The 27,234-nt window shown below is 39.0% G+C and overlaps 3 protein-coding genes and 1 long non-coding RNA gene across 7 annotated transcripts in view; 1 reads left to right on the forward strand and 3 right to left on the reverse strand.

Moving 5' to 3' along the window:
- LOC146465518 (zinc metalloproteinase nas-15-like) overlaps positions 1-15,639 on the reverse strand; it is a 48,526-nt gene extending 32,887 nt beyond the window's left edge. Inside the window, exons 1-2 of the mRNA XM_085128437.1 lie at positions 15,609-15,639; positions 13,669-13,728 (exon numbers count right to left, since the gene is read on the reverse strand). The gene's annotated coding sequence lies outside the window, so the exon portion shown is untranslated. The remainder of the gene's footprint in view (positions 1-13,668; positions 13,729-15,608) is intronic.
- Positions 5,525-23,965, reverse strand: LOC146465521 (zinc metalloproteinase nas-15-like). 4 transcript variants are annotated; one of them, XM_085128433.1, is made up of 11 exons: positions 15,609-15,689; positions 13,669-13,728; positions 13,024-13,129; positions 11,396-11,572; positions 10,816-10,939; positions 10,044-10,135; positions 9,229-9,312; positions 8,713-8,855; positions 7,892-8,000; positions 6,635-6,760; positions 5,525-5,606 (listed from the first exon to the last, which is right to left on the reverse strand). In XM_085128433.1, the coding sequence occupies exons 3-10, from the start codon at positions 13,085-13,087 to the stop codon at positions 6,654-6,656; spliced, it is 900 nt and encodes a 299-aa protein (XP_084984559.1). In that variant the 5' UTR covers positions 13,088-13,129; positions 13,669-13,728; positions 15,609-15,689; the 3' UTR covers positions 5,525-5,606; positions 6,635-6,653. The 4 variants fall into 4 exon arrangements, with proteins under 4 accessions (XP_084984559.1, XP_084984561.1, XP_084984560.1 ...); XM_085128435.1 differs by lacking the exons at positions 13,669-13,728; positions 15,609-15,689 and adding an exon at positions 19,300-19,424; XM_085128434.1 differs by lacking the exon at positions 15,609-15,689 and having other exon boundaries at positions 13,669-14,330.
- On the forward strand, positions 22,668-23,394 carry LOC146465522 (uncharacterized). The gene is made up of 3 exons (XM_085128453.1): positions 22,668-22,705; positions 22,841-22,872; positions 23,126-23,394. The coding sequence occupies exons 1-3, from the start codon at positions 22,674-22,676 to the stop codon at positions 23,392-23,394; spliced, it is 333 nt and encodes a 110-aa protein (XP_084984579.1). The 5' UTR covers positions 22,668-22,673.
- A 2,214-nt stretch (positions 23,966-26,179) lies between the features above and the next one.
- On the reverse strand, positions 26,180-27,091 carry LOC146465523 (uncharacterized). The gene is made up of 2 exons (XR_014868237.1): positions 26,764-27,091; positions 26,180-26,409 (listed from the first exon to the last, which is right to left on the reverse strand). It is a non-coding gene; the product is annotated as an uncharacterized LOC146465523 (long non-coding RNA).
- Between the last annotated feature and the right edge of the window lie 143 nt (positions 27,092-27,234).

Below are 27,234 nucleotides of genomic sequence, written 5' to 3' on the forward strand. Positions count from 1 at the left end.
CTCTTGATACCCAGGATAATTCTATAGCAGCTGGTGGTGAAACTCTTGAGTTTGTCTTCAAGCTTTTTGGTTAATGTCCACCCTTCACATCCGTAGATGAGGATCGATAGACAGGTCGCCTTAAACAGTTTGATTTTAAGTTCTAGGTGAGTAGTTTTGGATCGCCACAGCCTCTCTAGCTTCCAGAATTCTGACCAGGGGAGGCTAAGGCGCCGTTTCACGTCGCGTTCGGTGGAAACCATCTTTGACCCAAGGTGAGTGAAGTCGTTAGCGAATTTGATGTCTTCATTGTTTAGGGTCAGATTTTTCTTGCAGCTGGTATTGGTCATGAACTCTGTTTTCTTTTTGTTGATGACTAGGCCGATCTTTTGGGCCTCACAAGCTGTCCCATTTAGCTGGACTTGAGCCTCTTTAGGGGAATTCTCAAAAAGGGCAATATCGTCAGCAAAGTCGAGGTCATTAATCACTTCCCTTGGGTATCTGCTATATCTGCTAGAAAACTATCTATGGAAGATCACTTCCATATGGCCCTTAAACGTGCAAAGGAAGCTCGATGGCTCAAGGTCAGGAACCATCTGAACGAGCAGCTTGGTATACAAGTGAACTCTAGCGATAATCACAGCACCTACTAACCTGATCTTTCGGATGCTGTTTCACGAACTTAATGGGCCATAAGTTCCAGAAAATCGAAGGCAAAATAAAAGGGCAAAGGTCGAAGGGAAAGGAGAGGAAAGCCGTGAACAGCTCTGCGTTTACGACGTGTGCAAAATTGTTCAAGCCAAGGGGTTAACGTCACGTCTACAACTCGTTTGTTTGGCTGTTCAACAAAATCGGGAATGAAATCGTCGTGTTTATAGCAAACAGGGGAACAAAGGTCGATCATGAGGCTATATCACTGGCCAGAGAATTGTCGCAAGCTGAATCGCTTTATGATCGCTCATGATCAGGTAAAACACGAAATCAGTTCTAATAGAAGAAGAACGCACCGGTGAATGTGCGCCTTCTTGTGATTCCGTTACTGGTAAACAGCCATGCGCAGTTTTACAATAACTGTCCAAATTCCCGTGCGCTGATTGGCTCGTAGCTATTGTCTATAAGAGTACAGACAATAAAAATTACGTCAGATGTAACGCGCGCGCTTTCTCAACGAAAAAAAAAAGCCAATTCCGCTCGCACTTTTTCTATGTTATTGTAAAAAACAAATCGACGGCAGTTTTCTATGGTCTATACTCTTATAGACCATAAAATGACGCCATAAAATGTCCAAAACTTGGCAGTGAAACCACTCGCCTGCGGCTCGTGGTTCCACTTGAGTTTTGAACATTTTTTGACGTCATTTTATGGTCTATAAGAGTATAGACCATAGAAAACTGCCGTCGATTTGTTAATTATTAACAAGGCAGGAAAAAAATCCACATTTCACTGAAGGATATATGCGCTACTTTCATTGTAAGTTATAGTTTTAAAACGTTAAAACGTTTTATAGTAAGATGTGTGACACAACAAAGAAGCGAAAGCGGTTGTTAGAGTCCATATGCAATTATTCATAGGTTCTTATATTTTTCAATTAGTTGATGCTGGCTTGTTCGATTCAATTTCTTCCTCTTTTGCGTTGACTGAGTTCACATTGCCAGATGAAATATCTTTCAATTGGCAAACAGAGATTTATGAGCCCCATAACATTTGGAAAAAAACTGGCCTCAGTTCTAGTGCGACTGCAGAGTTAAGATTGAAATATTTTTCAATTACCCTGAAAAAGGAGAGCCATGTAATTGGGTTGTTACGAAAGGAGCTAGTCTTTGGACAAATCCAGAAAAAGTGGAGTAAGTTTAAAGGGACACAGTCACGTTTGTGACCGCGCTGACATGGACGCTAGTTTTTGTCAATTTTGAAAAGCGTCCACCTCAACCCGAAATCAAAAGTACGCGTCGGCATCTAGAAATCCGCTTCAATCTTCCCAGTGTTTTATTGGATTTTCAATCTTTTACTGGAAACCTGTTTTTGAGTATGCTTTTGCTCATCCTATGATATTATTTTATCATATTTGGTTAAAAACAGTATGGATCGCGTCTCCAACGGAACATGAAAAGAAGAGGTGGGAAACGTGAAGGCGCCGGGCAGAAGAAATCGCCTCTGTTGACTAAAATAACGAGAGAAATCAATCAAAAACATTTGAGAACAAATCACCATTATATATATTTGGAAAATTACATTTTCTCAACCTGGCGAAAGGTTCGTGCGGTGGGAATCTTCGTAAACGATTCGAACTACGCGTCATGGCTGCTTGGTTTGGAGCTCAGACGAAGACAAGCTTCGGTACACTGTCGATTATCTCCCCGACAAGGAAAACCTCCAGTAGAACCTTGTTTTCTAAGGGTCGAGCAAGCGTTCTTGCAACGACATGGGTTTGGTTCCTAAATTTAGATAACGGAGAAGTTGTAGAAACGAAATTATAAAAGCAAAATATATGATTGAAAGCAGAAATAAAGCTTACCGGTAGTTTCGCTATAAAGTCGTTTTGCTACACTGCAGCTCAGTCGATTCGCTACGTTTTAAAATTGACATATTCTCTAATATTTGAACTCAATTTGCTTCTCATGCAAACACTGTGAAACATAGAAACAGCTAAGATAATTTTTCACACGACCGGATACCGAAGTAAAACGATTAAATGATTCTTCGACCTCAGATGTATTCGTTGACGTTTGACTTTCCCTGGACAAGTCCATCAGTAAATTCTCCATGGTATCAAGAAAATGAGTGTTCTAAAATGACATTAGGTCTATAATCACTATAATAATTTTGACTGGCAAATACTTCGACTCGACAAGGTTTGTTTACATTTTTCAAAGGATGCGCTTCTCAGCGCGAGACTTGTGATGAAGTGTGATATGCAAATCAGCTAAGAAATGGTATATAATGCGCATGTGCACCAGGTGACTGTGTCCCTTTAATATTCTGGTTCTTCTTTACAAAAGCTACATTTGTCCGAATCCTTTATTCCATTTTTGTTCAAGCAAGTGTTAGTTGCTATACGCCAATGCACGAGTTTGAATTCAAATGAAATGTGATGAGTGAATTTAAAGGTACAACTATAGACTCGTCGCCAGTGAACTGGTTGATTTTCAGCAAAGTCCTAGTCTTCGAGCCATTTCTCTCGACCTCGTTTTGGACTGGTTGCCTCTCTTTCAATTAATTTCTTATAGGCAAGCTTTCCGGACCTTCGCACCTGAAGAGAGGCTTTACCGAAAAACTTGCTGAGCCTGCCGCGGTATTACAGTCCCTGTTGAGGCGTCACCAGTGAACTGGCTGATTTTCAGGAATGCCGCAGTCTTTAAGCCATTTCTCTTGGCTTGCCTTTGGGGTAGTTGCCTCTTTTTTGAATTAATTTTTTATAGGCCGGCTTCCCGGGCTATAGCACCTAAAAAAAAAAAAGAACTGCCGAGTGGCGGTTATTGCAGTCCCTTAGGTGTTGAGGGAAAGATTAAAAAACAGCTATTTAAGTGCAGATATGATGCCCAAGTATTCGGGGATGTTTACATTGATCCTAATAGTAGCTGAAAATCAGCGTGCGATAAGAATTGACTAGCATTGTTAACTTTCAAAAGGTCCTTCACGAAGACAATGCCCTTCTGGAACCACGTGTTCTAAAAGACGGGGTTTTTGTCTATCGTAACGAGCGAGTTGTTCCATAGGATTTGAAATTGGAAATGTGTTGAGGTGGTCAACACATCCTAAGCTCACACCAAATTTTCAAGATCTCCTTTAAAAGGCATCAGAAAAATTGAAGCTGTTGTTAAGGACGGTGCCTACTATTGTTACTGCGCATACGTTCTGCGCATCTCGAGATACTCCGGTTTCCTATGGGTGGTGCCTACTAATACAGGAATATTTTTGCGCGGTTTAAAACTATATGGAGAAAGCAGAACTTAGCAAATGCTTTTGGTATCTCATAAGAAAATTGAGGGTAACCATGCATTTTTCAGAGATAATTAAGCTTCAATTTAAGAAAAAATCCCATACATTGCTTTATGTTTTGCCGGTTTTTTAGAGATATTATTGCTTAGTTATCTCTGAAAAATGCATGGTTACCCCCAATTTTCGTTTTGGATTCCAATAGCCCTTGTTAAGATCTGCTTTTCCCGCATAGCCATAAACCGGACAAAAATACTTCGGTATTAGTAGGCACCGTCCTTAAGGTCTTCCCTTCCCAGATTACATTAGAAAAGAATACCTCCATCATAAGGTTAAAGTTTGACTTCAAGAAATAGTTTGTACTTGCCATATTTCTTTTACTAAGTGGTTTTAAGCGACTTATTCAAACCTCCGTCTGGATAGTCATTTATCGCGTGTTATTTTAATTGTCATCCCTCCGGATAAAATAAAAATAAAAAATAAAAAATAAAAACTTAAACTTTTCAACACTGTAATTTTTCCCATCAAACTTAAGCGCCAGATTTCTCAGCAATTAAGGCAATTTTTAACTTTCTCCAATTTCCCCTCTTAAGCTGCATTAATAGTTATCAAGGGATCAGTGGACATCCATATGCCATATGCCATATGTCTTCCTTGGAGAGAGTACTTCCTCACTTCCTTTACATGAGCCTATCCATAGTGACTTGTAATGTTGAGGCCTAGACCGAACGCTTTGCCGAAATCATTTAAGGTTTTCAATGTTGCTGAAAGGAATATTTTTATCCGTTCAGAATCAGAGTAGTATCGTCCGCATATTGGCCAAATTTATCACAGTTTATTTTACAGTAGTACCAGTAGTACCAGTAGTAACTGATTTTCTTATTGTTTCTGATCATGATCGCTATGGCTAGGATTTCCACGAATAGCAGAAACACGAAGGGTGCTAGTTAGCCCACCTGTTTCGAGTATTAAAAAACTTGCTACACCAGCTGTTATTCATGATGCGGCTCCTTATATTTGCCGAGCTGTGAGGCGGCTAAAGTATCAACGCGAGAGTAACGCTGTACAGGCTTATAAGCATGATAAGGGCTACACATTAAAATGGAAACACCAGAGAAAAAGAGACAGGCAGTGAATAAGCAGTCTTTCTTGAAAAAAGAAAAGTGGATCGGTGCTTTAGATGCAAAACAAAATACATAAGGCGATAGACTTATAGATCAATTTCAAACCTGAAAATTTGGAAATGGAAATTAATTTGAGGTTTCAGAGATGAAAACTTAATTTGTTTTGTTTTATTCCCCTTGCCCTCGTTGCCAAGCTAGAATATTAAGATATCGAAATTGGTCTATTAAAAACTGCAAAATTCATCGGATGACTTTGTGATACTCTCAGAATGTTCGTGCTAAATAATTTATATTTATCGGACTTAGCTATTAAAAATCGCATTTTTTCCCATACCTGTTTACCGAAAACCAGCGGTCCTCTTAGTATTTTTCTTACTGTAAACTATTTCGGTTAAAACATGGAAAAATTCAGTCATAACAAAACAACTTGAAACGGCTACTGCGTTTAAGAGAATTTTTACACAAGGAAATAATTAGACTGACAATGTTTTTAATGCCTTTTATTTGAGCTCATTCTACCCATCTCAAGACTACTATTATTAGTGTTGTTCCCCACACTCTAATAACCTGCAAAATATAAATGTACAAAAATATCTACTTGAGCAATTTATTGAAACAAAATGTAGACTGCAGTTAGCAATACTGATGATGATGATGATGATGATGATGATGATAATGATGATGATGATGATGATGATGATAATGATGATGATGATGAGGAGGATGATTTTTTTTATTGAACTAAGTAAGATTGGCAAGATAGTTTCCAATTAAGTATTCTCTCTGATATTTTCCTATTGCCTCATTTTCTTTCAAATGTATCCTCATACAACGTTTCCTTTAAAAAATGCCTTTCTTCAAAATAATAATAATTACTTGACAAGTGGTATGATGTTGAGGCACCTTATGAGGTAACTAAAAGCGCTTTCCATTTGTCAGAACTGGCCGGCCAGACCGGCCACTCTGTAAATCGAATACGTCATTTTGAAGGGATGGGGCTGCGAAATCTTGAAAAATACTCACTCGGAAAAAGGTACGCGCTATTTAGAAGAAATTCAAAGGACTAGAATAAAACTTATCCTTCAAATTGGTACATTCCGTTTACGAACTGACTGGTCTCGCAAATGGAAAGCGCCCTTCGATGAATATATTTTGTTTTAGGAAATGTGCTGTGCAAAAAGCTAGTGTAATACAAACAGATTGAAACTATATGGTGATAATTAGACAGCATACTATAGAAACAGACGTTCTGTCTGACATGAACTTAGTAGAAAGAAGAAGGAAAACTATAGAGGAAGGTGCACAGGGATCAGCGTGCGGGGTAAGAAGACCAAATTTTTAATATTCTTATTACTGTGTAAATAACTAACTATACGGATGTCCTTACATTTTCGTATGGCGCGTATTTGAATAAACCTTGGGGAAGCTGAGTACTAGAAGGTGTAATGTATAGTATGGTTTTCAAGGCAAGGGATACATGAATTGCTGCCAGTAGGAGAAGTTACATCTCGTGGTGGCAAAAAAATTCTGAGAACCTATTTCAAGGTAAATTTAACGTCAAAATTAATTCCAAACAGGCATAATTTTGGACTTACTATTTAATCTGCCGCTTGATTAACACAGTTTGCAAATTTTCTTGCAGTTTGCCCTCACATATTTGTGATAGCTGCAGTACCTTGTCCACCCTCCGCATCTATTGTCTTTGTCTGTACAACTGCTTCCTGTTAGATAGATTATAACGGAGAACAGGGTTCAAGTAAGAGATACATGCAAAGAACGCAGTTATTAATTCATAGCATTCGAGCTATTTATGATTTATCTGACTTCATCTGTGACTACAGTCTTTCTTTTTATAAGAATTAATTTTATAGGAATATCGAGGCTGAAATTTGCGAAATTTTAAGAATATTTTAAGAATAACCCCGAGGCTGTGATTTTGAAAATAATTCAATTTTGTATGTTGGAAAGTTGTAAATACAATACTATTACATATTTTTAACTAAACCGCATAAAATTCTTCCTTTCTCTAAACGGCAAAACTAGCCAATAAAACGATAAAAACCTGCACTAGCCAAATGTTTGATGCTAATGACAGTTCGATGAACGGTACATGTAATACATCTGTTCTCATACGCTATAATCTAAGAATATTCACATGAATATTTTCAGCCTAACATCGGCAGAAAAATAAGAATATTCAGCCTGAGCCGAACACTGACAATACTCTTATATAAATATAAAGAGTGTATGCGGCAAAAGGCGATCCTACCAAGTGCGCTAGTCGAATTCAGAGAGAAACTTGGGCTTAGCCAGGCATTTTAAGACCAAATCGCGCTTTAATTTGGAAAAAATATCACACATGCTTTGCATTTTAAAGTATTTTAGAATAATCGTTTTCATAATTATCTCTGAAAAATGCGTAGTTATCCCCAATTTTCATTTTGATTCCAAACGCCCTTGCTAAGATCTAGTTTTCCAGCATTCTTGTTCACTGTGAAAAATATCTCTGAATTATGAGCTTATGTAGAGACTAAAGTAGAACATATTCTATCTTATTTAAATTTTCCACTGAGATTTACCAAGGAGAAAAAACATTAAAACTACGTCTTTCTTCAGGGTCACTACACAAATGTTTCAACTTGTTTTCTTCGCTAGCGCTGCTGTATAGCATTTCGTAAAATATAGACTTTCGAAGTGATCTTTGCTAATTGGAACAAGCATTTGCAGGCGCATTGTAGCATAAGGTCAGTGTCATCCTGCGATATACAATCCACCCGGCGGAAGAGGTTTATTTATTAATAATTAGTAACATAAAGAGTCATGAAAAATACTAAATATATTATAGCACCCACCTCCACCGCCTCCAGCACCACCTCCACCACCTCCGCATTGCGATTTGTAGAGAAGATTCATCTGTCGAGCGTCTATTGCACTAATACCCCGACGCTGACCCAGTGTAACCTGAAGAAAAAGGGAAAGAATATCTCGCATGTCAATTGAACTACAGTGAACGTTTTCTGTCCTTTCAAAAACCTATTTGTCTAAGTCTGAATACAGATTGATCTGTAGAGCTGTTGTTGGCTATACGAAATTGCTAGCTAGCCTTTTTTCGCATTTTAACGGGTCATTTGTCCCTTCAAAAACGAATAGAATCAGTTTTTTACGAAAATTTGACCTCAATTGTTACAGAAGAAAAGTTTAGATTTTCTTCACAACTGAATCCGAATTTCAGAGACGATTCTAAAAGGCCCTCCAAACTAATATCCACCAAAATGAGCCGTTGGGTGCCCCAGTCCTTAAGGTTATTTCTAAAAGAAATTAAAGACGCGAAGATTGCCATTGACAACAAAGACGAAAGTATCTGTAATATTTGGTCATCATTTGCATTTTAGAGATGTTGCATTTGTTTAGATGTTGATTTCACCACGACTAACATATTTATATGGATACCAATAAAACTATCCGGCAATATAGGCAATGAAAAAAAGTTCAAATACAACAACGACAGTTCAGTTAACAAACAAATGCGACCAAATTTAAGTCTGAAGGTAACCATGAGTAATCATAAAAAGATCTATCTTAGTTTTAATTAGTCTTAAACCCCGATGGAAACATGTTTGGTAATATGAGTAATTTCGCAACCAAAAATAAATTAAACAAAACAAAAACATACTCCTGATTTCTTTGCGATGATCGTGGGTCTCCCATTCTTGCTGAAAGCTCGGCTTCCATAATGCATCACGCTTCCATAATCATACTTAGTGCCCAGGGAGTCAATGGTTCCGCGGTTGTACTTGTTGAAGTTAAACTTGTTTCCTGAGAATTCGAATTATCATTAATTCCCGTCGATCAGTTAAATTTGTTTTTTGAAATATGATTTTAAATCAAATCTAAGCTTAAAAGTAACTCGCATCATATCCATTTCCTTATCTACAGTCAAGAAAGCACCAAGCGGTCGATCTTAGGAAATGTTAGGTTAAACTGGTCAATAGACCATTCTACCTCAGACACGTTGACTTCCAAGTACAGTCTCGACGGGCTCAAACGTCAGTGAACTGATGAAAGGAGAGTTTGGCCTGGGCGGGAAGGGGGTAGGGGCGCACACGGGAAGATCTGACCACATGGTCTTTAAGTTTGTGGTATGCTTATGCTTACCACAGAATATCACAGTTGACCCTGCCCAACTTACTCTCAATTATGTTGTCCCACATGATTGTTACGTAACTGTCCCTGTCAGGACGAGACTGTTCATGGTAGAATCCAAGAGCGTGTCCTGAGGAGAAGGAGGTGAAAATTTCGTTAGATTTATTCATTAATTTATCTATCTGTTATTTTATTGATTTGTTTACCAATTAATACAATTGTTAAATTGATTTACGGTGATGAGGCTATTATCTAGCCCCTGTGAAAAACGCTTTACCACAAAATTTCTGAACTAATAAACCCCTGAGGCACTCGTGATGGAGACAGTGGCCACATGTCAGTGGCCACATTGCATTTAAAAATTCAATGATAGGCAAGCATGGCATGTTTATCCCCGTCTATATTTTCGCTACCGAAGGTCCTCCACACTCTGATTAGAGCCTAATAACAAAGGCTCTCGGTCGTCTACAACACATCCAGCCATTGATGTATTATAATTCTTAGCCGTAGTAGAGTGTTGGCACTCAAAGACACTTCAGAACGTAATCAGAGCTCAAATTTATCAAAGAAGTTGCACTTTGCTTCCTTTGTTTCGAAATTCTAACGTGTTTGGCCCCCAAAAGGGAACTTAAGTACACTCATTCATTGGCCACAGACGGCAACCAGAATCTGGCTGTTGCCATTTTGACTTTCTAATGCCATCGGCTTGCCGGCATTATACAGATAGGATGGGTACCAAAACAGACGTTTTCCAGTCTTTGGCACGAGAAGCGAAAACAAGCTAACAAAACGAACATTTAACTTCCGGTTGCCATCCGTGGCTCTAGAACGTTTTTGCTTCAGTTATCTGATAACCCTCACCAATTTCATGAGCAACAATTCCCCTGGACCAGCACCCACGAGCGAGATTGATATCCTGACGACTGCCAGTTCTTCCCACATAAGATGAACATCTAAGAGACAATGGAAGACGAGAGTGAAAGCTAAGAAACTGGTGAATTTTACCTGCCTAGCATTAACACAAGAAGTAACTGCCTCCGATAAAAAAGAAAATGACTTGAATGGGCGAACCGAACCACCAGTAACAAATGAATTTTTAGAGCAATCAAAAGCCGGCATTTAATAAGACATTCCAAGAACTAAAGCCAACTTAATTGCAAACATAAATATCAGCTGATCATGATTCAGCAAAGGATCCTCTCATACATAAGTCCTGATCTCTCCATCTGTCCACATGGCATTTTATTTCGTCGTAAAAGAATAATAAACAAAGGCGAAAATTCGCTCTCTCCCCGTGTAGATAACCTACAATTCTTAAGTGCAAAGATATACCGATAGATATGATGGGAAACGCGAATCCTGGTTGCCAAACAATACATATACAATGTTTCAGTGAGTGAGTCGAAGTTATGACCTTCCAATTGAGAGGTGGAGAGTCGATTACTGTTGAGAGAAATTGGATTTTCTTTTTTTTTTTTTTTTTTCGAGCAGATGCCTGTGTCACTGACTGAAAAAAAAAAAATCTTGCATCAATCCACCAGACTTTTAAGTTTTAAAGTAAAAACATAATATCACTTTTTTTTTCAAATTTGTATTTCAACTTCTGATGTTTTTTATTTTCTTGGCTCCTTACCCAGATCCCAGTTTAAAGTTGGCATAACCTCTTTCATTTGTTCTTTTTTTGAAACGAATACAAGTTTTGCTCGTCCATTCCTGCATTCCTGCTCTTATAGCATTCATAGCTCGGGAGTCACGAGCTAAAAGAATAAGCACAGCAATATCATAAAATACGAAGGTGAAAATCAGATTTGACTATAAAAATTGCTAAAACAAATTACTTAAAATCATCTTACGATTTCAAAATGGCTAACTAACGACGACGTTTCGACGCTAGCTTAACGTCATTATCAAGTGAAAAAAACTGATTGGGGATAAAAAGCGACATCCCTCAAACTACTCTTTGTCTTAATAGTCCATCGAAACAACCAAATCTGAAAAAGCTCTCCTGTGCCTTAAATGTTTTATAATGAGAACAACGGTTTTTTCAACCACGAAGACTCTCTGTCCCGCATAGCTCATAACGCAGCTAAAGCCTCCTTCTGACTAAGAGCAATTTTTTAAAGGTCTACTACTAAATAAAATCTAGTATTTTTTTTTCTGAAAGGGTGCGTCACTAAAATAACAAAAATGTCAAAGTGAAGCTAAAAACGTACACAAACTGGAGTCGATGACGTAAGGCATTACACCACCAGGCCACTGTCTGTTTTTAGTTGAACCCCTCACTCCAAGTGGATTGTCAACATCCATTCCCAACTCGGCCGCCATTCGTTGACTAGCGGTTAAGATCATGTCACCTTCATACAAATCCGGGTCATAAACGCCCTCATTCTCTGAAAATAAAAACTCAGTAAAATTAAAAACTACTGAAGTAAGTTGCTTACTGGCTGAATGGCCGACTGAACGATCGACCGAAGTACTGACTGATTGACTGACTGACTGACCGTCATGACTAACTGACTGACTGACTCACCAAAGTGAGCCACCCACCAACCGACCAACTGACTGACCAACAAACAGACCGATCGACCTACTGGCGGACCGACTTTTAACAACCGATGGATCGACTGACTGACCGACCGACCGACCCACAGACAGACTGACTGAAAACAACAACAAATCAATTACTTTCTCACTAAGGATCAGGACTGCCGGTCCTCGAAATTCCGACCGTATATGGACAAGATATAAACGCGAATTCAGTTGAGTTGAGAACAATTCATCTGAAGTGTTCAGTATTGAATTCCAATTTTTCCAAAATTTATCAAGATTTTACAGTCTATCATAAATAACCCCGCATTTTGTAGGCATTTCTTGCATTCTTTTTTGTTGTTTATTTGTTTTTGTTTCTTGTTTGTTCGTTTTGTTTTTTCACTCAGTATGTCTTCAGTATATCCGAGTCTGTTGCAGCCAACCGAATTCGTTTGAGAACATCCTTCAGATGATATGCGTAAAGCAGACTCCTGACCTTGGCGATGACGGTTGAATTTACAATTCAAACAACCACGAAATCCTTACCTCCACGTTTTGTTGCGTAAACTTTGCAATCAGCAGCTCATTTGTTTAATGAATAGTACGAGCCACAAAACCCCGCTCCATTTGTTGTTGTTGTTGTTGTTGATGTTTTTTTCGTTTTCTTTGTTTTTTTGTTGTTGTTGTTGTTGTTGTTTTTTTTTTTCTTTTTTTCTTATTATTATTATTTCAGCAAGCTAATATTCCAATAAGGTCTTATAACTCTGGCACCTACGGTAATATTGATACATCACGAAATCCCCAGTCGATATCCATGCATCGAGATTTCATGAGCAGTCTAACGTTGTACCTTACAGGCGCAATTTTCCAGTTAAAACGTGACCAAGGAAATAACGTTATAAAACTAGTTTTTCAATTCTGTTTTATTTGTTGATTTTTCCCTTGAGCGACAACTTCCCGTAAGCAGTCAGTTTTTCGTACACCAATGGCTCTCTCTATTTTTTTCTATTCCCCTTTATATTAAGTGGTAAACTCAACTTAGTGAAACACCAAGTGTTCTGTACATTATGAAATAATGCATAAGGGTGTTACATAAACGGATAGTAAATATCACTTCTTCCCCTCTCTACATGGTTGGAAAGCGGTATGACGAGAAAAGGTCTCACTTGAAATGCCAGTTCAAGAGGAAATCCTTAACATCAGATCGTTACAGGGTGCCACGAGTTAAAGGAAGTCTGACGGCGTGCTCCGTCATAGCAACTACGTTTTAACTGGATAAATTATTTAACAAATCAAAAAAAGAACTCTTTACCATCAGGATTTTCGGAAGCCGCAACAAGCACCACACACAGCGTTAAAACGTACAGCCACTTCATTGTTGCTAATGTCCTTCAAGGTTCAAGCAATCTGTGGTAAATCTACCAAAAATGCAAAGACTTTATGGAAATATTCGTCAACTCACCTGTACAGTTGTATTAGCTCTTTTATAAACGATGTTTAATCTTTGTTTGCTAGTTAAATGAATTGAATTAGCATGAGAAAGTGAAGAAAATATATTGTAAAAACATCTGGAGCATATGAAAGGTGACAATTGGCAAACCAAATTGTCCGTTCAGGGCACGAAATTGAAAATTTTGTCTACTTTAACGCAACTTTAATTTAGTGCGAGAGGCTGACCCCTATGTTCTAGATTCGTGTTATCCCCGTATTTCCCCTTTTCTCTTCTGTTTGAGATTTATGTAATTCGGATCAAATTTCTTGTGAAATTCTCGTTATTAAATTAATATTTAAATCCTTAAGAAATTACAGAAGGAAAACCTCGGAGCACGTTCTTACCCATTTAGCAGTTCTGCATATTTTTGTATTTTTATTTTTTATATATATTATATTTTTTATTGTTTTTCATTTAGTTCAAATCAATAGTCACGGTCACACTATCCACTACGTAAACTCAAACTTCTGGAGACCAGTTTGCCCCTAAGTACTCAAGGGTAGTTTTATCCTCTAAAGCTTGAATCTGTCGAGATAACAAAAGTATTTCTCTAGACAGTTACCTTAAAGCGAGAGAAAGGACAAATTTAAATGGTAAGATGGCTGACCAATAGGCGCTCGTCACCGATAGCAATATTGTATGTAGACAGATTTGGAGTACTGTGATGTGAAAATTATTTTGCTTAAGTTACCAAAATAGAAAGTGTATTGCTTGAGATTGCGTTTCTAAAAAAAATCAAGGCCGAATAAAAGGACTTAAAGAGCAAAAAATCAAAGGAAAAATTTCCCTGGTCTAAGAACGCGTGTTGGAGTGTTCACCTTATTAGCATTTGCACAACTGTTCGGCTTCTTAGTGACACCTACGCAAATGTTATAACAGCTTTCTGGTGAAATTTTAGGGGGAAATATATTCATTGCCATTTTACTCGGCTGTTTATATGGAAGTGTTGACCTACTGGGAAAAGTAAGCCTTACAGTGTACTTAAGAAATTAAAATGTCAATTTCAAACGATTGAATATATGAAATGAAACTCTCAGGTGTTTTGCCTGTATTTATCTTCAATTCTTGTGTTAAAGGAAGCAACGAAATTTGTTCGGCAATACAAAGCTTAAATCAAACAGTTCCAATTATTAAAGTTAGAACCCAACATTGCCACAATTAAACTTTTTTCAGATTTGCGAATTTTTTCACTATTACAACCGAAATCCCTCTGAACTTCGTATTTCGTGGGATTATCCACAAACAAATATGAAGCATAAAAATGCGTTTGAACAGCTTCCCCGTTTTATCATTAGCCGGGGTCATACTTCACACTGGGGAAACTCGACTTGCTTTCCCCAGTTAAACTCAAATTTCGACTTTTTCCTGAGTAGATTACCCCCTGTAACATTTTTACCTTGTTATGATACCAATAGATTTTCCCCCAGACAGTCACCTTAAAGCTAGAGTGGAGGAAAATTCAAATCTCGGTGTGGTTGACCAATAGATGTTTGCGATGTAGACAGATCTGGAATTAACCAATATGCTGTGAAAATAATTTGCAAGTAAGCAAAATAGACAGTGTATCAAGGTATCGTTTTCAAAAACAATCAAACTTTGACATTTGTGCAATTTAGCTGACTGTGTTGTAATGGCCTTCAACCAATGTAAACAAATTTTGCTCGTTGTTTTTATCCCTGGCCCAGGAAAAAAGATACGCTGGCGTCAGTCTCAAAAGAAAAAGACAGGACAATAATGAATTGTGAATGAAAATTGCCCTTTGATCTGTTTGACTCCCAAGTATGTGAAAACCCTGTCGCTTAAGAAGTTATACAAACCGAGGTAGTTTGCTCGGGGTGAATTTGCCCCAGGGAAATCGATGATATCTAGCAGATAAAAGTGCGAGTTTCTAGGTGACCAAATGCTATAAAAAATATTCTCGAAAAGTTTCTCAACTTCAAACTGAATCGAGAGAAGCCGATGGCAAGAGATATAATTAAATACGATAACGGGTATGTTAAATCTAAGAAGACCTATTTCGAAGGGGGGATGATAAAATCTGGAGAATTGAAAAAGTCATCGTAGAACCAAAAATGAGATTGAGACTTCATAGAATATTTTAGAGATATCTAATAAAACTAAAATGTTGTTTCAGGGTGATTTTCACGTTCTAGCCGAGAGTGGCTTCAAGAGAGAAGATCACTGGAAAATAGTACAAAAGAACGATACAATTTACCCGATATATTTTTTTAAAGATTTTCAGCGTTTTGACCTGATTTAGAAAATATCTAACAAATATTTCAAGAACGCGCGTTAGATACGAGATGTCATCTTGCATCCAACAAGCGCGAGAGATATGGTAAACAACTAGTAAATACCTCTAAATCCTGTTGTATAACTGATATTTTATATTTTCGTACACTCACCGTATTTGTGGGGCTTGGCATAATGGCTCCATCATATATCATGGCAGCTAAACTAATCAAAACTCTAGAATTGGATTATCCAGCGATCCAGTTGTCAACAGCTCCCAAGGACTCAAATATGATCTCAGAATATAAGTTTTTAAGAAAGAGTGTTTTTATGTATGTTATTGCAAAGAAATCGAAAAATGGGTTACAGAAGAAAAGAAAAGAGAAACGAGGACTGATAAGAACAAGGAATAGGAAAAAATAATTGCATTTATGAACGCGAAGGCGAGGCAGCTATTTTCAATGTCAAAATAACCACGGATTTAGCCTGCGCACAATGCTCACATGAGAGAAAATGCACAATAAGAGACAATGTTATTCGAGTCTGTAGAGATTACATTTGCCTATTTAAGCAAATTATTTTGCCAAGTTACGCCGTTCTGGTCCAGTGTTAATTGTTTTGCCCCTTTCTACTATTTCAGTCTTACGACCCTCTGCCTCTACAAAATCTCTTTTGCAGTCAGTGGTTGCATGTATTGACAGTTGTTATATTCGAGCAACCAAATTTAATATCCTAGAGAATACAGGACAGCTTACAATACAAAACCTACACACACAAGTCACAAATTCTGTGCACGCTTCGCCTTAAATATCGTCTTGAGATTAGCATACGTAATTACATTCTCACAACTATTCGACAAGTTTATGACATTCTAACAAGTATGCCAAGCACGCTTGACCGCCATGCATACATTCACAAGTACGCCAAGTACGCTTGACCGCTATGCTACATTTTCCTTCCCCACGAGAAAAACTAAGTTCCTATATTAAGTCTTTAGAAGTAGAGTTCATAATCCTTAAGTCTAGCCGGAAGACATCTGTTACGTTGGGGACGCGTAACAGCAGCACATGAATTGTTCAGATCCAAATCAGTCAGGGGACGAGTAGAATCATGGTTCATCAGAGGTTGATTCAGGTTCTGATCAGGCCTGATGTTAATTGAAGCGTCATCGATGAAACTCCTAGCGTAGGGACTTGGAGCCGGAACCTTGAACACACGAACCAATCTACGAGCATTCCATTTAGTACCATCTCGTAGCTGAACTGTTGAAGGACCACTGCGCTTCACGATTGCTAATGGTTGAGTAGAGACAGGCCTCAACTTGTGACCACGGACTGACTGACTGTAAAAGAACAGCACCGAGGGCAACACCCAAAGCATTTGCCGAGACAACGGTGGGTGCATCTGAGTTGAAGTGCGCCAAGATAGGAGGAGAAGCAATCTTCTGTTTAAAGTGAAACAAACGCTGCCAATTGTGCCTTTGTCCAAACCCAAGGAACATCCTTGCGCAGTAACAGGCGGAGTAGATCAGCGAGATGGGCGTAATTTGGGACGAACTTGAGGTAGAAATTAGTGACCCAGGAAAAAAGCCAGTTCCTTGACATTCTTGGGTTCAGGCAGATCCAAGATGGCCTTTGCATTTGACTCTAAAGGGCAACTCCAACCGCAGAAACGCTGTAACTGAAAAAATCAACTTCAATTGCACTGAAGACACATTTGCCAGTGTTCAGAGACAGATGATGGTCATTAAGAAGAAAAAAACTTCATTAAGGCGTTCATCATGCTGCTCAGAGTCCTTTCCGTGGACTATATTATCATCATTGATGTTAAAAGCATCTTTAATACCTGACAGGATGGACGAAAGAATCTTTTGGAAAGCACTCGGAGCGGATGACAGACCATACGGCATGCGCTTGTATTGGAACACCCCATCATGAGTAATAAATGCAGTTAGGTATTTAATGTCCTCATGCAAAGGAATTTGCAGATAAGTCTTACGTAAATCCAACTTGGGGAAGATGGTTGAACTGCAAAACTCTGTCATCAGTTCTTCCTGTGGCGGGAGAGGATACTTGTCAGGTATTATGGCTTTGTTTACATCACGTAAATCGACACAAAGGCGAATTTTCCCTTGAGGGGTGGCGTGCAGTAATCAGATTTGAAATCCACGATAATGTATCAATCTTTTCAACAACATCAATCTCCTCCAAATGTCGAAGCTCCTCTGAAACTTGTTCGCGTAACGTAAGGGGTAGACGCCGCAACTTCTGTGTAACTGGCTTTACCGTGGTGTCAACATTACGACGGTGATTATACCCGATAACTTTACCGAAATCTCGAAACGCTTCAGGAAACCTTGAAGCAAGTTCAACGGATTGTACTGGCACACCGTTATGGGTGACTTGAAACCCGAGTCTGTTGAAGAGATCAATCCCCATAAGACTGGCTCCGAGCAAGGTAAGATAGAACGGAAGATTCTCCACTCGTTGTTCCTGGTACTGCACCGACAACCTGACCACCCCGAGAACCTTAATTTCCTCGTTGTTATAGCAGACTAGACGCTGACAAGGACTGTCAAGCTTCTGTGAGGAAAAGTGTTCGTTGAACGCCGACTTATTGATGATAGACACCTTAGCGCCCAGATCAATCAGGAGATCGAACTCCACATGCTGTACGTTAACTTGGCAAGACTTGTACCCCGTTTCGTTCGTCTCGCTTCGAAGGCTAAACACCGTTACGCAGTCCTCCGCGTCCTTCTTGGGAACTTGAGCAACTTGTTTTACAACAGCTGGCTTTTAGCGGCACCATTTCGCAAAATGATTTACTTTACCACTAGATCGACATTGCCCACCACGGGCAGGACAGGACTTATATTGTGTGCTGTGTGAACCAGAGCCACATTTTGTGCACTGTTTTCCCGATGAGCGACCATTACGCTCTACAGGCGGCTTAGCTGCTGGAGGAGAAGTGTTTTTCGATTCACCGTGAGCCCGAAAAGGTTTCTGCGAGAAGTGCTGAACTTGAGACGAACCACTAAACGGTGACAGTTGCAATGTGCGGGCCTCCAACATGACCGTTTCTACTTGAAGGGCGAGCTGAATTGCACGATCGACTGTTAGGGAGTCCGGTTCCATAAGTAGACGTTCTCGGATCCGGTTCACCCTTGTCTTCTCAATAAGTTGATCCCGTAACATTTCCTTGCATAGGCCTCCAAAACTGCAGAATGTTGCGAGTTCTCTTAGCGCCGCGACAAACTGTATTACCGATTCGCCAGCCTGTTGACTTCTTTGGCGAAAATTTTTATTACAGGAACACATTACCCTATGTTTGAACCCGAATTGTCGTTCGAGAGCGGCTGTAAATTCTTTGCACGAAACGGAGTTTTCATCGAGCGATGAAAATACGCACTGATCTTCGGTGCAAAGGCAATGTAACCGGATTACCCGTCAACGAGCGTCAGAAACGGATATGTCGTCTAACCCACATGCAACCAAGTACGTTTGAAAGCTTTTGAACCAGCGATGCCAAGGAATGGGTGGATCGCCAAGATTCGCAAGGAACGGAGCAGGCGGTGGCAGTTGATTTCCAGCCATTTGGCATCCCATCCTCCTCGCCAAATTGTTGTATCCGAGCAAACAAATTTAATATCCTAGAAATTGTAGGACAACTTACAATTCAAAACCTATGCAATTTGATGGAGACTCGGTATCGTGGTTGACAAACAATATATTTAAAAAAAAAGAAATTCTTAGGGCAGCCAAATTTAAATATAGATATAACAACAATTTGATGGAGACTCGGTGTCCTGGTTGACAAACAATATATTTTAGGCTTACAGTATTCTACATTTCTTTTACTTCTTACCCTCCTCCTGGTACAAAGTAAGCGTAAGATGCTTTCTTTTTTCTTTTCCTGAAGCGAATACAAGTTTTCTTTGTCCATCCCCCCATTCCTTCCTTAATAGCCCACATAGCTCTGCGATCGCGAGCTGAAAGAACAAACAAAATACCATAAAATACCATAGTTAGCTTAATAAGGATTAATGTGGTGAATATCTGGTTGGTCCTAGCTGGCTCTGCTACGATATAAATAGACATCTTTAAAGCTCCACATTATCTGTATATGAACACTCCATGAAAACGACCAAATCTTACAAAATCTCATCTCCTGTAGTTATCATTCAAAGAAAACTCTACGAGGACACTTCCTCCCGCAAGCTCCATTTTTTTTCCAACTCATCATAATATTTGGCTCCATAACGTTATAAATCAAGTGATAAATCAAACACGAGGAAGGGTGTTCCATCCAATTTCCAAACACCAACAAGTGGTTGAAACTAATACGAGAAAAAATTAAAAATAATTGTTAATTGACTTATTCTAAAATAGAATGATGTTCAGTGCCTCTGTGTATTAGAGGCCTCCAATATAGCTTAATAAGGAGTCACTAGCAGATGTTCGTACGAAGATCATTTTTGACAGTCGCGATTCAATCATCAATAATGTGTTATCCGGTCACCCCAACTGATGTCACCATAATCAATGAGGTAAAAAAAAACCGTTATTTAATACGTTATAAAAAAAATGAGGCTGGTAGAAAAAGCTTAATCTCTCCTAGGAGGCTAAGCTCTACGGATAAGATCTACGTGAAAATTCCATCTGAGGGTCTTGTTAACTATACCCACATAAAGAAAAGAGTTAACTTCCTCCAAAGGTTCACTTTTGGTAGAAAGTATTACACGTTCCCGCAACTTTTATGCGAAAAGGGTGCACCATCAACGTGGAAAATGTTTTTAAGTGAAGCTATTAACATACCCAAAGTGGGGTGAATGGCGCAAACCATCACACCGCCAGGCCATTGCCTGCCTCTCTGTGCAGCTCTTCCAGGAGGATGGTCCACATCCAGTCTCATCTCGGCTGCCATTCGTTGCTAAGGGGTTAGGATCATGTCACCCTCATACAAATTCGGGTTATTATTTCCCTGATTCTCTAAAATGAAAAAAGTATGATTAGTTACTTAGTGAGTTGTCTCTTGTCTAACTGACCGAATGTACGACCAAGCAAATGACTGACCGAACTAAATCGACTGACTTAGCAATGTAAGTATACATATTTATACATACAGCTGTTTTGACAAAGGTTGCCCAAAAAAGCGTATTGCCCGCCATCTTAAGTCTTCGCTGTAGGGTCAATGCATTATGGATTCTGGGCTTTTATTGAAATTTATTGGGTATTTCCCAGACCTTTCGGCATTGTCGCGTACGCTTTTACGCTTTTTTATGGGCAAAATTTGTCGCGGAAATAGCTGTATATACAACCGTTTAACTTCTGACGTGAAAAAAAGTTAAAAACTAAAAATTAAACAAAAAAAGGTTCGGTATTAGACCTTCATTAGTTACAGTGCATAATGACATATTGACAAGAAATCTCTTTAAATACAGTTCTAGTGTTAACATTTATGTACAACCTTGACAGATTGAATACGCAAAAGAGTAGGGGGAAAAATGCAGATAAATGCTAGTGTTAATTATATTGGTGAGATTACTAGGCAAAACGAACCCAACGTAACAACGCAAAAAATTCCCTGAATGGATTGTAAATAAATTCCCCGAACAGGGCCTTTGAGAATACTTAACGCTTGCAAAGTCAACAGAATCCCGACCATCGGGGCCTTTGAACACTCAAAACCAAGGATCGCTTGATTGCAAGGTCATATCTTAATTATAATTGAGTCTATTTTTTGAATGAAATTCCTGAAGAAATTTACTAAGTATATCTACTAAGTATGCCTAGTATACCTAGTATACCTAGTCAGTGACAGTCGACGCTGCCCAGTACAGTGAACTGACATTTCAGGTGTAGTCCATTGCCTTTCAAGATAGAAGGAGACAACTATACCTAGCTACAAATAGACTCCGCGACATAGGCCCATAAGTATGGCATTTGCACGCTCCCAGTAATGGCCTCTTTCGTGGGACTCATATTAGTATCAACCCGTTTTCTTCTCCTTGAATTTTAAGCATTTTGATCATTTCATGTCTTACAAATTTCGGTCATTATTGAAAGTTCCATGATCCAATTTATTCCGCAACATTTTACTATTCTATTTGTATGCAATCTATAAATCTTTCAGTGTACAATTACCTCGATTCTAAAATTCTCCTAAGTCTGGGTTAGCCGTGCTCTTGACAAATCTGAATTTGAAACTTGCACAAGATCACTTAAGTTAGCGTTACATTTGAAATGTTGTCTGTCATTTAGCTGTTTTATGATACCTTACATTTTCACATTATCCCCTTAATAGGGAGCTTAAAGTGCCCCTAACCCTTCAATTTGTTTTCTTTTGGTAGATTTCCATATCTGTGAAGAACTCATTTTCGAAATTTTTTTTAGAAATATTGAATCCTTTTCTTTTTACGAGCGCTAAAAGTTACTGAAATTTTTAAATTTTTGCGCACTTAAAGCCCCGCAGGACAAATTTTTGTCTCGTGGGCTCATTGGGAACAAGCCAATGAGAAGCGTCCGATTTTTGACACTTTCTTAGCTGTGACGTAAGAAAAGGACACCAGAAGGATTCAGAAGGAATCTTATGCATGCTGATTCCTTTTTCTACATTTCGAGAGTTGCTGCATCCAAAAACCACACATTTTTCAACCATTTTCTCTGTTTACAATTAAAGCACTACCGCGAATCTTCGGATATTTTTGCACGATGTCCTTTTCTTACGTCACGCTCCATATTTGGCCGAGTGGGGGACTAATGCGAACGATAGGTGAAAATATCGACAAGACTGCCTTCACTTCTAGCGCTCGTAAAAAAAAAGGATTCAATATTTCTCAAAAAAATTTTCTAAAATGAGTTCTTGAAAGATATAGAAATCTACCAAAAGAAAACAAATTGAGGGGTTAGGGGCACTTTAAGCATCGACGACGAACGACAGGACGACGACGGCCGGAAGTAAATTCGTGATGCTTTGAATGAACTGCGCATGTCAGTCTCAGTCAAGTCGTCGTCCCGCGTACGTCGACGACTAAATTTTGAGTGAGTTGGCGTTCTCTCGAAAACGTAAGTAATTAACCTGTTTAAACTCGCGAAAACTCGGTGTATACTCTGCCTTTATTTTGTATGGATTATTTGATTCGTTATTGGTTGATAAAGCCTGTTTTTATCGGATCTTGATATTTATAACTGATTCTGTGAACGCGCCACTTACGAGTGTGTTTTTCCAGGAAATCCAACATGGCTTCTTCGCAAGACACTTCGAAGAAAGGGTAAGTATCAGGGCTTTGCAGATGTCATTCTTCGGTAGTTTGCCGCTAGCTTACATCAGCTATTAGTGAAGTAAATTGTTGCTTAAGGTTGCTAAAAATTTGGCCCTAAAGTTCTATTTTTCTATTATCGAACAGGAACAAATATTTTCAGTGGTCAACGGAGCACGATGTCATCATTAGACTACTAGTAGTCCCCCATTTTTCCCAGGGATAGTAGGGCGAGCGAAACGCGAGCGCGCGTGAAAATCACCCCACGCGAGAAAAGGCGACACTCGGCGGGGAGAGAGAAAAATGAGGGTCCCTCATTTTTCTCTCTCCCTGCCGCGTGTCGCCTTTTCTCGCGTGGGGTGATTTTCACGCGCGCTCGCGTTTCGCTCGCCCTACTATCCCTGAGGAAAAATGGGGGACTACTCGTAGTCTATGTCATCATGTGTCGTGAAGTTCTTGTCTCGGAACTATCTAATTTCAAACCGAGGAGCCCGGAAAGGGGAAAGGTTTGGGAAGCTATTGCCCAGCGGCTGAATGCCATTAACCAGCCAAAGTTCAGAGTCTCTGCCAGAGCTGTCCGTGACAGGTACTCTCTCTTGACTGCAAAACAAGCCCAAAAATTACGGGACGAGGAGAAAGCGTCAGGAATTCATGTGAAAATAACAGAACTGGATAGTTTGCTCGAAGATACAGTAATATGAATTCTTCATCATCAATCACACCATCATTTTGCATCAGGAGAAGAAGAGTCCGCGGATCTCTAAACGACATCTTCGAACGAGAGGTATAGGGTCGTCGTCGTTTGGGGCTTTTGTTTAAGTTTTTATTTTTCCCGCCGAGAACGAAACTCGCTACCCAGTCTTCTACAGACATGACGTCATACTTCCGTCGTCGTCGCCTCATTCGTCGTCGATGCTTAAGCTCCCATAGCAAGTGGTACACGAAACGAAGCAAGTTCTACAGTTAAATCATAAATAATGTATTGGTCTAGTGCATAAACTGACTGTTATTATTCCTTCTCAGTGGAAAGCGGAATGATAGAGAAAGAGAAAATTTAGGAGACCAGCTCGTTACAAATTGAGTCATTCGACTAGAAAGCATAACGTTGTAGAATGGCACGATTTCTGAGATGGACTAACGGCGTGCTCCTTCATCTCAACATTAACGGAATAGATAGAAAACAAAACTGAAATATGGCTTTACCTGCAAGATTTTCGGACGCAACAAGCGCCACACACAGCGCACAAACGTACAGCCACTTCATTGAAGCCAACATCCCTTCACGGTTGAAAGCAATCTGTTATAAGTCCATACAAATGCGGAGTATTTATAGAAAAAATGGTCAACTCATCTGTGCAGTTGCGTTAAGCTTTTTTGTGAGGTGCTTAAACCTTGTCTGTTTGTTAAGTGAATTGAATTAGCATGAGAAAGGACAGAAAGTGAAGAAAATAGGTGCTTTAAAACATCTGGAACACATGGAAGATTGCAATTTATCTGATTTCAGGGGCCCGTTTCTCGAAAGACCCGCAATTAATCATAGACTTTTTCACTAATCGCAAAGAGTAGGGCGTGAAGTTCCCGGTGTGCTGGTCTGGTCTTTTTGCTGTTTCATGATTTCATGGGTTGGGTGGGTAGGATGAGGAAGCTAATGGACATATGCTGATGTAAACCGCATTTGAATATATATGAATAGAAACTGGGGTATAAAAATGCATTACTATCACCATTCATCAGCTTCCCCATCCTCTTTCTCGAAGGGTGCTTCTCCACTTCGTGCTGTAAGCTGCAAGGCCCACCCAAGACTCAGCGTCAATGTCGAGAACCATTATTTCTCTCTTACACACACCCTTGCGTCGCAGCTGAGGGCAGCCAATGGTGCTCCTCCCCGATGCCGGCAAATTAATCATAGAGGGGGACTCTAAAATCCGGAATGGAGGAATGACGGAAAATCACCACAAATCCTAAAAGATGGAACGGCGGAAAATCACCACAAATCCTTTATGTGTACACGTCACAATCGACAAGCGATGAAGACAGCCAAATATTAAGTCTAATGTATGTATTTTACCTTACTCGTACAGAAATGTGCATTCCTTTTGTATATTTCAACGGAAAATAAAATTATGCAGTTAACTTTAAATAAACACAAAATCAAACGTTGTAAAATATGTGACAGAATTGATAGGACTACAAACCCCCCTTTCTACCCCAACGAGATTGGACAAAACAGGTTTTTCGTGTTGGGAATTGAACTTTTCTGTTGAAATTACAACTGCATTTTCGTGAAGAACATACAATCAAAATACAAGTGAAAAATATGCAGCTGCAGAAACCTTAGAAGGTGCCAATCTATTATAATTTCATTTTACTCTCGTGTGGTTGATTGCTCTGGTACCCCCTCCCGTCGCGCGTGATTATCACCCTGCGGTCGCCTCGTGCTTTCCCCATGTTTCCTCCGCTTGCCTGAAACAACAAACGCAAAAAATAACGCCTGTTGTCCAGGCTAGCAATGGATCAGCCGGTAAACGCAGTCTGCTTGATGCATCATCTTCCGAGTTATCAATGACGCGGTCAACATTTTGAGACATCTCAGCTGAATAGGCATTATCATTTACGTTAGGTACAAATATGATTTCGTGTACTGATTTAGGTAATGGCGTAAATTTTTGCGTAAGAGCTTTCGCGATAATTATATATTACGGTAAATTTTTTCTGTTTCAGTTGGCGGATCATTGAAAAAAAAAAACCAAACAAAAAAGATCAAAAAACAAGAAACAAAAATGAGGTTCAATTCTAAGAGAATCAGTGCCGAACAGTTGGGATTTAGAGGACAGCAATCTCTGTTGCAACAGAAACAACAATTCACTGTTCCTTGTATTATGTATTCCGTCTTTTTGAATTTGGGGTGATTTTCAGCTATGCCACCTGTCAGGATTTTTGACGATTTACACAGTTCCGTCTTTTAGGATCATTTCCGCCGTTGCGCCGTTCTATGGCGCGTTTTTAGCGCGAAAATTCAATCTGTCAATTCAAACATTCGATCCCTCAATTCAAACATTCAATCCTTCAATTCAAACATTTAACCCTTCAATTCAGACATTCGATCCTTCAATTTAAATCTGCAATTGTTCGGTTCAAGCTTTCGATCCTTCAATACAAACATTCAATCCTTTATTGTAAATATGGAATGGGTCGATTCAAACATTCGATCATTCAATCCAAATATGGAATTGTTTGTTTCAAACATTCGATTCTTCAATCCAAACACCCTTTTCTTCAATCCAGAAATGCCATTCTTCAAAATTTAACATGCATTCCTTGTATTGCCTGGCCTATCATTCAGTTCAAGCATGCATTTCGTCTATTCAAACATGCCATTTTCAATGCAAACATTTATATTATCTCATCCTTGTCACTGCAAAAACAGGCATTTTTGACCACATTCCTATTTTATTTAATATTTCGAAAACTATTTACAGGAGAGTGGAAAGTTATACATCATTTTAATCAGCAATGATGAGGCTTTACAGGGAAAAAAAGTTTGTCTCCAAAGAAGCTCACAATGTTTCAAAAAAAAATATATAATTATCATAAATCAGCATCATTTATGCAAACAATTTTCACAAAATACATAAAATATGACCAAGAGGTCTGGTTGCAAAGAAAAGTTAAAAAAGAAAATGTTCCTTGATGTATTGGCTACAATTCCTCCAAATCTGGTGGAGAAAGAACAAAAGCAAAATAAATTACAATTTTTTATTGATAGCCATCTAATCGAATAAAAATCTACGTTTCCATAGCAACGGAATGCATTTTTAGACTTTAGCGTCACACACACGCTACATCGTATCCTATTACCCTGACGCCCAAAACGAAAATTCTAACCAAAATTATCGAGCTATTGACTCCCAAATGTTAACTCAGTGTAAAACTAAGATCTTCTGATGAAGAAAGCAAGAATTCAAGCGTAGCGAGCGGCTACAAATCATATTTTCCCGCAATTCAAGAACATATGTTTTATTGCGTGTGAGCTGCGTGGCGTCGTATGTAAAAGTTTTGTGCTCGCTTACCTCTCATTTTTCGCCTTTATTGGTGAGAAGGCGATCTAATTCGCTTTCCTTACCACTTGACATGCCTTCTGGACCGCTATCTCCTTCGTAGTCAAAATCTGTGTCTTCTTCTGGGCTGATTTCGTCAACATACGCTCACTTCGAAGACGACGCCATCACGCTTACAGTTAATTATGCAAATAAAAATTCGGTACGCAAAATTTATTCAACCGATCGCAATGAAACCCGGCCAGTGATTGGATTATTTTATAGACTTCCTTTCTACCAAATATGGGATCAACCGGATGTAACGCAAATTTTCTACGAATTTTCGCGCTATTGGTCGTAGAGGGCCAATAGATTACAGGGCGTGACAAGGATGAAATCATTCAATCCAAACGTGTATTTCTTCAATGATATCCTGAAACTTAAACACTACATCATATTAAATTTCCGCTTTCAATTTCGATAAAAAAAAGCTGAAATCCTGCT

This window comes from Pavona decussata, unplaced genomic scaffold (assembly GCF_977016875.1).
Source record: "Pavona decussata unplaced genomic scaffold, jaPavDecu1.1 SCAFFOLD_156, whole genome shotgun sequence".
Taxonomy (NCBI): Eukaryota; Metazoa; Cnidaria; class Anthozoa; order Scleractinia; family Agariciidae; genus Pavona; species Pavona decussata.